The sequence below is a fragment of the Thamnophis sirtalis genome, unplaced genomic scaffold (assembly GCF_051295495.1).
Source record: "Thamnophis sirtalis isolate CommonGarterSnake01/CBP01778 unplaced genomic scaffold, rThaSir2_p1.2 scaffold_6, whole genome shotgun sequence".
Classification (NCBI taxonomy): Eukaryota; Metazoa; Chordata; class Lepidosauria; order Squamata; family Natricidae; genus Thamnophis; species Thamnophis sirtalis.
This window is the reverse complement of record NW_028261386.1, coordinates 60,311,547-60,323,156: the sequence shown is the minus strand read 5'-3', so window position 1 is coordinate 60,323,156 and position 11,610 is coordinate 60,311,547. Positions and strand designations below refer to the sequence as shown.

At 36.8% G+C, this 11,610-nt stretch overlaps 1 protein-coding gene across 4 annotated transcripts in view; it reads right to left on the bottom strand.

Moving 5' to 3' along the window:
* Positions 1-2,025: 2,025 nt before the first annotated feature.
* LOC106542990 (zinc finger protein 318) overlaps positions 2,026-11,610 on the bottom strand; it is a 28,244-nt gene continuing 18,659 nt past the window's right edge. Inside the window, exons 5-11 of one of the 4 annotated variants that reach the window (XR_001313103.2) lie at positions 10,731-10,830; positions 10,174-10,442; positions 9,557-9,748; positions 7,415-7,514; positions 6,852-6,970; positions 2,375-6,321; positions 2,026-2,258 (exon numbers count right to left, since the gene is read on the bottom strand). Coding sequence is in view for 3 of the 4 variants with exons in the window: in XM_087717958.1 (XP_087574084.1) it covers positions 2,172-2,258; positions 3,043-6,321; positions 6,852-6,970; positions 7,415-7,514; positions 9,557-9,748; positions 10,174-10,442; positions 10,731-10,830 (4,146 nt within the window). In the remaining variant the exon portion in view is untranslated. Of the gene's footprint in view, positions 6,322-6,851; positions 6,971-7,414; positions 7,515-9,556; positions 9,749-10,173; positions 10,443-10,730; positions 10,831-11,610 lie in introns of all 4 variants that reach the window. The other 3 variants (XM_014058889.2, XM_087717958.1, XM_014058879.2) reach the window with 3 other exon arrangements.

Here is an 11,610-nt window from a genome sequence, read left to right as displayed (position 1 = left end):
CCCATCTAGGATATTGTTCAATATATGCACTTTTCCAAGCAATGCTACTTTTTTGTAATTGATGAGCTGAGATTCTGCCCATATTGTATCCGATCACTTTCTCAAATATTTTGATATAGCACCAATTTCCACCAACACTATTTTTTTTCTACATTGTCCATTTAAAAGTATTTCTTATTTACGAATTTTTCTAGTTGTTCTTATTGACCTTTCTATCTACAGTTACTGCTTATTATCCATACTTGTTTCTTTGCAACTATATTCATCCCTGGCTTATGGACTAAAAGAGGATTATTTTCCTCTTGAAGCTTGCTTGCTTATAATATATAATAGAATGCGTAGGAATTCTGCTCAGAATCTTGGGAGACCTTAATCAGGATTATTTATTTTTAAAATGTATAAAGCCTCCCAACTCACAAATAATAAAAGCATACAATAAATAAAAACACCCTTAAAACAAAAGCTAACTATACATAAATACAAACTATAAAATGGCTACCACACAGCAAAACAGGGAGACTCCCGCTCAACTGACCTTGAATGCATGGGGAGACAGCAAAATCTTAATGATTTATGTAAAGGTTACTGAGTGGGGGTCTGTTATATATTGAGAAAGAGATTGCTAAAATAATCTGATCCAGAATAAGAGAAATTATGAGACCCGGTTTTATGTAATGAATGCAGTCCTGGACTGAGGACCTATAAAGCTCAATGCCTAGCCTTGAGCCAGTTGCCATTTCTTAATCTAATATGCTTTATAGCCTTATTGTAAAAGTTACAAAAAGTTACTGAAGGGAGAAGAAAAGATTGTACCTTGGTAGGATAATCCTAGGGAATGTAATTATTTATTTTATTAGAATAACATTGTATATTAAACATGCTTCTCAACCCCTTAAATCAAGAATGTCAAAACTGCACCCCAGATGCATGACACGCTGGCCACGCCCACCCCCGGTTTAGTGAAGGAGAAAAAAGTCATGATATGTGATGTGATGCCATGAGTTTGACACCCCTGCCTTAAACCATCAGCAGTATGCAACAAAACAGTGAAAGATGAACAGTTTTACATCCCTTTACTTACTTGCATTCCATGCTTAACAAGTTGACCTAGTATGTGGGGTGCAAGCCATAACATCTCATGTTGTAATTTTGTTTTGCTATCATTATTGCTACATTATTATAATTTGTAAATTATTTTGAATTTTGCTGGATTAAGCAGGATATATAAATATTTGTTACATTAGTACATTTTATATAGACATGTTCAACAACTGTACTATTAAACCAATAGAGCTGGCCATGTAATTCCTAATTACCTTGATACAAACAGACAATTACATCTTAGCTATATTTCTGACTTTATGCTACCTACATCTGATAATTTCTATCATTATTACCCTGTGCTATTTTGATCGCCCCAGGTTGCTAACTGGAAATCTAAATTCTTCTTGATCTTGAAATTAGAAAACCATTTATTCTCTTACTGCTTAGGCATAAAGCCAGCTAGAAGACTTTGGGCCAGTCATTCTCTCTTAGCTCTAGGAATAGGTCAATAAATCATTTTTCAAAAATGTTGCTATGAAAACTAGCAAGAAAGACTTATTCATGTAGGTACCAGGAGTCAAGACAAAAAGATAGTTGTTAGTAAAGCACTAGATTTAGCAACACTTCATAATTTAGGGGATTATATATTCACAAGAAATGATTTCTAATATTGCCATTTTATTTCCATTGAAGTATATTTTTTCTTGTATTTACAAAGTATTTCACATCTCCTATGCACACTGATCTTGTACGATGAACAAGTATATTTAAAATTCAAAGCAAGTTTACCTTTAAAGTTTTATTTTAAAAATGGAAAATATATAATTCTTTGCAATGTTTAAGCAAAGTTTTCTCTTAAGAAGCTGATCAGATGAATTTGAAAGATGAAAAACTTAAGGAAGATTTTCATCAGCTTTATTTCAACCACAGAATCCAAACACTACTTATAGAAGTAGACATAAAAAAGACACAGAAATAATATTTATCATATCGCAGATCTTCATAGGTTTATTTTAGATTTACAGATATAACCTTTTAGATAAATCCATGCAAACATCACTGCGTTTCTTGACAAGTTGTATAACTGAAAACCTTCACACAACAGTATTTTTGTAGCTCGGATTCATTCAGGCATGTAATGTCTGGTTATATGATGGAAATCCAATCCAGAGAGCAAAATTCAGATCTTCCATTTCTTCTGAGTTAGGCAACTGCTAAACAATTTAACACAAACAGTTACTGTACCACAATGTAGTAAAATAAAATGTGATTTTTAAATCATGCAAGTGACCTCAATATGCAGAGTCCAATTGATGGGCCACAGCCTTACCAAAGATTTTCTTTCTCCAAAAGTGAGTTGATAGATATTTCTCCTTTGCTCAGTGAGATGGCATCCACACAGGATTTTATACAATATGGCATCACAGTCTTGATTACAGGTGTAGTTCAACAAGATAACAAGTAAAAAATGCAGAACAATCTTCTGCATGATGAAAAATGCAGAACACTTTTCATGCATTTTACATTTTGTGCAATGAAACATATAAAACGTTTCAAAGAAACTTTCTGCTTAAATGGTTCAGCAAGAGCCTTCTTTTTTTCTCAAGTCCTGAACAACTGTCCTTGCGTCAGTGTTGCACTTGGAATGTTATTTACAAAAGCTGTATAAATCAGAAACCATAAAAAGTCAAAGAAAAATGTAAAAAGTAGTCACAGTTTTATAGAAATAATAATTTAAAAAAAACCAAACCATAGCCGAAACACATACTACGGATGAGAAATCCATTTTTAATGGCTGGAAGTCCAAGACTGAAAAAGAAATATTTTACACAATCAGATATATACAATACAGTTTACATTTTAGTCAGAAGTTTAGATATTTTTTGGCAAAAGACTATTGCAAAGTATAAATTTTCAACTTATTAAGCTAAAATATAATATTTACAAAATTTCAAAAATTGCTGCTTAAAGACTTGGAACAATTTTGTCTGTACTTACCAGGTGTTCTGAAGATTTGTCAGTTTCTTCTGAAGCCAACTTATTTTCAACTTCACATTTATCCTCATTCTTTTCTTCCTCTGTCTTTGTTAGTTTATCTATGGATGTCTGCATCTGATTCTTGAGACTGTACAATTCACTGTCACCTGAACCCCCCACTTCTCCAGATTCCTTTAGTTTTGGAAAGATGGATTCCATGCATGTCACAGTTTGGTTTTGTACATTTTCCCCACCACAGCTCCACAACAGCTTATCAGGCATGTCTCCTTTGCTACTATATAAGGGTTGGGGCATGGAAACAGAAGGCATATCCTGCAATTGAGCAAGAGGCATGCTTACTTCTGCTATGTCACCCTTTGATGCAGGAGACACCACATGTGGAATAATTGCATCTGAAACCACTGAGCAAAATTTCTCCTCTTGATCATCAGAGGTAAATGAAACAAAATTAATTATTTCGGATTCAATCACTGGTTCGTCAGTGTCCAACTCGCTCATTTTGCTGGACTCTAAACAAATAGGTGCAACCATTTCTAACTTTGGACTGTCTGCATTGTCCTCGTTTAAAATTTCAGTTGGCAGAATATCCACCACTTCATGTTCCACTGTAATATTTCCCAGAGTGAAATCAATGGTTTCTAATTCCAAATTTGGTTTCAGTCTGGGAGAATCCATAGCCTTTGTTTCATCAGATTTTGGAGAGACTCCTTCATTTTCTAAATCCAGAGAAAAAGTAGTAGACTGTTCAAAACTAAGTTCTGGATATGTATTGTTTAGGTCAAAATTATCAGCTGTTGGGGTATGCAATACTTCAGTACTCAAATCTGTGAAGGAAAGGGTCACCTCTCCAAGATGCCCAATACTGATTTCTGTTGGAAGAGGATCTAGTGATTCTTGGCTCATTTCTGGCTGAAGTGTTGGAAAATTAGCACTTTCTGTTTCCATAGTTCTTCTTCCTTCGGTGCCACTTAATTCCAAATCAGAAGCAGATGATTTTTGTTTGTCATGTTTTAGAAACATGAATTCCACATAATTAGGTTTAATTTCATTTGTAGAAGAAATACTATCCAACACTTCTGTTTTTACCACTTGGAGTTCCTTGCTTTCACAGCTTAATGGGAATGGATCGATTTGTTCATGATTCTCTTCTGTGGTACATATTGTTAAATTAACAAAATTCTCGTTTGTAATATCTTCAGATTCTAGAACGTTAACTACACTGAAATCCTCACCATCCTTTAACTGAGAACCATTAAAATCCTCTTGTTCATTGTTTGTACAGAAAGAGTTTAATTCAACTTTGTTTAGCTCTGAATCTGAATACTGGACCTTTGAAGGCTGAGGACTTTTCCCACTATTAGTGTCTTGTTTTAGATCAATTGATAATTCTTTAGAATAACTGTCATTTTGCGCAGAATCAGAGATAGTTTCTGGAAGATTGTTAGAGATTTCTGAGATTTGTGTGTCGGATCGATCATTAGAAATGTCATGTTCTGCTGTCTCAAGAATGACAGATGGCTCAGTAAAGCTATCCAAAGGAAGAGGGCTCATTTTTTCTATCTCCACAGCTAACTCACTTTTCTCAGGTTTAGATGATTTCTTGTTAAAGTCAGATGGAACAGGAATTCCCACTTCTTCCTCATTATGGAATGGATAAGAGGTACTTCTTGCTAAATCATCTGCGTCTGACAATGTAGATTGTATATCTAAAAAGGAGACTTTTTCTAGGTCCCTCTCAACACTGGTTTTGATTTCAATAATTTCATCAGTTGTCATCATTTTCTCATCTTTTACTTCCTCTGTTTCTGGGTTCTTAGCCGAGGAAGTATACACACTGCAAACCGATTCCTCTGAAAAAGGATTACAACTTGGCTTGGAATTTACCTGTAGATTTGTATTTTTCTCCTTCTCGGTAGGATTCAATTTTCCTTTTTCTGAAAGTGCAGAGTTCACTAGCTTGCTCTCAGCTGGATTCCTCCCACTATTGTTGTAAAAAATGTCATATAGATCTTTAGCATTGCCTGCAGCCAGAGAAGAGTTATTTTTCTTTAATTTTTTAATATGCTCCCCAAAAACAGCTCGAGGTGGCAAGGGGCGAGGACACATGGGCATTTCCAATATGTTCTTATCATCCTCAGATACACCGGGTGCCATATCATCTGCCAGGATAACCAGTTGTTTTGGTGGCGGAGGGGGTTGAGGGGCAAATACTGTTGGTGGTGCCTGTGGTACAGATCGTGACAGTGGTGGTGCTGGAGGCAGTGACAGTTGAGGAGGGCGCTTATGTGGCCTCTCAAGAGTTTGCTCTTTTGCTTTTGTCATGTGTGAGACCTCTTGTTCTTTCACCATTGCTGCAAGCTCCCGTGCCTTTGCCTGAGCTTTTGCCACTACCTCTGCATGCTCTTGGGCCTTTGTTACATTTGTATGTTCCACAGCCTTTGTCTCACTTTCATGCTTGCCTTCCTCTGCTTCTTCCTTTGTATCTTTTATATCCTCCTGTGATCCCTTTAAAACTACTACTTCTCCCCCAAATGCTTTTGATATAATATCTGGTGCCAAAACAATGTCTGGATTCCCCTCTTTGACAACCGGCAGAGGTTTGGCAGAGGTACCAGAAGATTTTATAGACAAAAAAGTATTTAGGGGTGCTGGCTTGCTTACTGTTGTAACCGCAGTCTTCCTTAGAACCATCACTGGGATTGGTAAATTGGGGCGGATTTTGGTTTGTGATGAAGTTGAAACAACTGGTGTCCAGGGGCTTGTATGTGGAATGACGGTTTTTCCAGATAATTTAATTGCAATGGGCTTTGAATTTTGCTTTCCAGATTGGGACTTACTTTCTTTACTTTCCTCGGGGCTCTCTTCTCTTAAAACAGTTATATCTTTCCCTTGGGTTTTTTCATCTCTCTCACTCTTTCTCCAACTGAATTTTCCAAAAGTGGTTAGTTTTGACTCCTTTTCATATTCCTCTTTTCTTTCTTCCTTCTTCTCCATTTCTTTGTCATCTTTCTTCAAATTACGTTTAATCCCACATTTTTCACCATTAGAGATTTCTTTCCTTTTACTAATTTCACATTCATTATTCCCATCTCCTAGTTCTTCGATATTCTTTGTTTCTTCTTTCTTTGCTGTTTTTGTTGTCTTGTCATCTTTTTCCTCTTTTTGTTTTTCACAGAGTTTCCGTCTCAGTCTGCGTTCAGTTTCCTGAATCACAGACAATCCTGCCTGATGATCCAGATTCCGCCTTTCTTCATAGAGAGGATTCTCATCCACATGTTTCTGTGGGATGAAAGGAAACATTTCAGCACTTAATGCATCAATTATCTACTGGAATTAAGTCTGGATTTTTAATTTATTCTCTTTCTTATTCCACTACCTGATGAATTAATTGTATTTACTGAGAAAGAGGCGGGAGAGATGACAGAATTTACATTTAACTAGCACAAGTCAAACATTAAAAACTTTCTGAATTTCTACTAAGTTAAGAATATTGAGATGATATTTCTAACAAAATGAAAAAGACAAATTGCCAGATAGCAAAATAAATATTTAAAAAGTGAAATAAAGCCACATTCAAAAGTTATGCTTTATATTAAATCATATTTCTGAATCTTCAGCACAGTTTGCACTTGTAGGCAATAACTCTCTAAGAGAATACCATGCCCCACCTATACCTAGAGATGGCAAAGATGGTTTTGTCCCACCTTGCCATTAACAGAAGTCAAGAGGAACAAAATAGCTTTTTAAAGATGGCACTAATTATGATATGCACTAATGAATTATACGAAACTAATATTCTGGACACTAACCTTATATTTCTCATTATGTAGATGACTTTTGACATGTTGTTCTGCTGATATCTGGTCTCCAAAGAATTCACTGCAGAGTTGGCAGTAATATCCAGTGACTGGGATAAGAAATTCAGAACCTAAAATGCCCACCCGCAAGATTCAATCACAAAAATTGATTAAAAAATAATGTAATTTTAGCAAGCACAAAGCAGCAATTAAAATATTATCAGAAAAATATACTGTGGATCCTAAACACAATTCCTGTTAGAATAATCTGATCTGACATTTTAAATAAAAACCTATTTTTGTCCATCATTCCTTATTACAGTTATTTCAACCAGTATAGAGATCAAATATAAATTTCTTTTCCACTGCTATTTACTTCTGAAGTAAAGCATTAATCAAGAAAAAAAAATCTTAAAAATTAGAAAAAAATCTAGAGTCGCCAGAATCTTGAGATGGGCAACAACTAAGTTTGATAAATAAATAAATAAATAACAATCAAAATTGCACACTGCTTGACATTTACATTGGCCCTGTGACTGTGTTTTGAGCAACTAAAGGTAAGATAGGCAGCATACCTTTGGCTGGAAAAGGTATTTTGTCAATTCGTTTTGTGACTTCCTGCTTTGCTTCATTTTGAGTCTTTGTTGCCCAGGGTCTGTTATATGGATCCAGGGTCTATTTGCACAATGACAAAAACATATAGACTGATACATGATAAAGAGGCTTGGTCAAAGTTAAGATTAGTCAAAAAGAAATTGATATCAGCAGCATACAGTACGTGGAAGAATTGCTATTCCTCTCTCCACTATATACTTACTAAAAATGAAGTATGAAAAGTTAAAACATATCAGTATGTGTGTACTCTATCATCTCACAGACTGCAATCAAATCAAACATCTTGAATCTCCAAGGTCCTATGCAAGGATCCTTTATGTAGACTCAGCTCAGCATTCAATACCATCATTCCAGATATTCTTCTCACTAAACTAGTTTAGCTAGCTGTGCCTGACCACATTTGTAAGTGGATCACAAGCTTTCAAACAGATTGAAAGCAGCAGGTGAAGCTAGGCAAAATCACATCAGATACCTGCACAATTAGTACAGGTACCCTCCAGGACTGTGTGCTCTCTCCATTATTCTTTTCTCTCTATACCAATGACTGCATCTCAAAGGATCCCTCTGCGATTGGTCTCATTTGTTGAACAACTAGCCCTATGGTGCAATCGGAACAATCTTGAACTGAATATACACAAAACTATTGAAATAATAGATTTTAGGAGAAGCCCTCCTATTCTACCACCACTTGCAATACTAGACTACACAGTTTTGATAGTAAAGACCAAGGCCTTGACAAGAAGAAGACCATCCCAGCTGAAAAGGGGGGTTGTGAAAGCTCCATTTTCACTGGCAGAGAGTTGCAGGAGGACAAAACAGAGCTCGTGAGCCCCTGTTCACTGGCAGAGCACCTGGGCTACCACAGGCATCGACACTACAGATGTCCCCAACACCGATGTGGCCCTCAATGAAATCAAGTTTGACGCACCTGGTAAAGACCTTCAAGTTTCTAGGTTCTATAATATCTCAGGACTTAAAATCCTGAGTTACTTGGGTCAAGCCCATGGCTGTCATGGAAGCCATGAACTCCTGCGCCCCATCCGAGTGCTCGCCGAGCGAAGGCGAGTTGAAATCCCCCAGCACCATAAGCCTGGGGAACTCTACTGCCAGCTCGGCTACTGACTTGAGGAGCGAGGGGAGAGCTGCTGCAATGCTGTTGGGAGGCAGGTACATTAGCAGCAAGCCCACTTGACCCCCAGGGTCCAACCTCACCAGCAAGGACTCACACCCGACAAGCTCCGGAGCAGGGATCCTACGAGGAACTAAAGACTGTCGGATAACCACGGCCACGGATTATAACTTGTTGCTTGTATGTACACTGAGAGCTTATACATCGGAAACAAATTCCTTGTGTCTGTCCAATCACACCTGGCCAATAAAGAATTCTATTCTATTCTAAAATGGCAGCTTTTTTTTGCTTATGGTAGAGACACTATAGAACAGGGGAATCAAACTCACAGCCAACGTGCCGGATCTGGCCTATGGGATGCTTAGATCTGGCCCGCAGGGCTGCCCTGGAAACAACAAAGAACCAGGCTGCAGTGGCTCTGCCAGCAAAAACGGGGTCCCAAACTCTGTTTTCAGCTGTGATGGCCTCCTGCAACCCTCTGCCAGCAAAAACAGAGATTGGGAGCCTATTTTCGCTGGCAGAGCACTCGAGCCACCACAGGCACCCCTGACACGAGTGAAATCAAGACGGCCACACCCACCCTGCCCACACACACCCTGCCCCCCAAAGGGTCAAACACAACCCTGATGCAGCCTTCAATGAAATTGAATTTGACACCCCTGCTATAGAATATACTACATAAGTGAATTTATTCCCAAGTGCATCGGTCAAAAAACAAGATATTTCACATATCACATTAGATGCCACAAAGCTTCCGTTTCCATAAGAGTTTAGGCTTTAGTGACATAGTATATTGATAATATAAAGTCCAATACTGACTGCTATGCAAGTCAAATTTAAATAAATATAACAAATTTGGTAAATAAACAAGCCAACAAACTTTTTAAAGGCATACTTAATTGGCATGGGACTCTGCCATTAAATTATATATAGCTTATATACATTATTGACAAATTGATGAGTGGACACATACCTGTCTATGTTTCTTATTATGCATATGTGTGAAGAAATCAAACATAGTTCCACAGGTAGTATTGCAATCTTTACACCAATGGTTCCCTGTATCATAGTAGTCATAAACACTGGTCTCTTGGGTTGGCTGTGAAGAAGATTCCATAGACTTTGGACTCTTTCCCTTGAATCTGTCACTATTAGTTCTTGATTCCTACATTAAAGAAAACATCTATAAGGTATATAATAAGAGAGTTCCTTAAAACCAGCCTTTAATAAATATTATGCACGTGTGTGTGCGCGCACACACACACACACACACACACATATACACACACTTTGTTTCTATGTGTGTTTAAGAGATAGAGAGACCAATTGCAATATAGATCACATACTGGTCAAGCCAATGAAAATTTCATTGAGCTGGAATTATCTCTTTCTCAGGCCTAGGCAATGGCAAAACCATTTCTGCAATGTTACAAACAAATCTGCAGGGAATTGTCCAGGCAGTCAACATGGACTCAAAGGCACAGCATGTGTGCGCGCACACACACACATACACTCTTAAAAATAGATGGCAAAGAATGCCCTTTCTTTCATACAGGCTATAATAAGTTAGTATCAGTTCCTAGCATTTACCTTGATTAGATCAGACGTTTTCTCCTGAGTCCTTGCATTTTCTGAAGAGTCTTTACTTTCTGAAGATAGTTTCCGGGATTTCTCAAAAGTATTAATCCCCAAGATCTGGGCTACCTTGTCAAGTTCAGATTGTTTCTTCTCTGCAGCATCGGCATTCATCTTCAGCTGAGCTATTTCCTTCGCAATGTTGTCTTGCAGTCGGTTGATTTCTATTAGCAAGGGGTCTTTATGTCCATCCTTCTCCCTCCGTTTCTTCCGCAGCAATTCCCCTGAACCAAACAAATTAGTTGAATACAAAAGGCAAGAAAATTATGTTCACAAATGCAAAATGATTGTAATCATTGTTATTAAATATCATGGCTCACCAGAATGTCACCAGGGGTGCACCACTGAGTCTAAAGCAAGCTAGTTGCCTATACTCATATATGATGCACCTAATAAATTCTGGGATGCATATAATAAAAAGGAAGCAAACCCATTTAATCCATCTGACTATATAATATCAAACTCTATTTAAAAATATCCCAGGAAAAATGGGGCATGAGAAGAAACAGTACCTTGTTGTTTTGAAAGTCTGTTTAATTCAGCTCTGAGATAATGTAGTTTTTTTTGCCGTGCTTCTTGTTCAGCTTTCAACTTCTCAATTTCCTCTACTACCTAAAAAAGCGTTGAAGAAAAATCTCGTATAAACCACTATCTTCTTTAGCAAAAGGTTAAAACAACATTGAAAAAATCAGTGTGGTATGGTACATTGCACCTTGAATTCAAGTGATTTGAATAATCACTTTCAAGTAATCATTTGAATAATTGTGGAAATTTAGCTTTTATCAGAGATAGCATCTCTTTTGTTATATGTTGCATCTGTGTTTATTTTTCAGTGAAGGGTCACATCAAAGTCCTTTAGCATTAACTATCTTCTGCTGGGAAACACTGTGGCATATAAGTAAATTTTAAGTAAGTCACAAGTCATGCAGGATAAAGTGCATTTAAACCTATTGAAATTAATGAACTGAATATCTGCAATCATATTTGGAATCAATCAATTCCAACACAGTACAAATATTTTAAGCATTTTAAAATGTGTATTAAATAACTCAATGTATTATATTTGAGTTATAATTTTACAATTTGTAAATGGTTTTCTTTACTACTGAATGAAAAACAAGCAACAATATAAGGACATTATAATATAGCGTCATAATATTGGAAGAGACCAACATTCTATTCAGAAACCTACTGATAGCCAGTGCAGTTCTCACAGCAGAGATTAAATATGGCAGTATCATGACTAACTATCCAATGTGCCTGCTACTGTGTTCAGGAGCAGCTTAGATTTTCAAATGGTCTTCAAGTAACCATAAGATAAGCAAAGTTCAAAAAGAAAATTTAATGAAATTGAAAAATATACACAGATGTTCATCATTTTAGGCCTTTAAA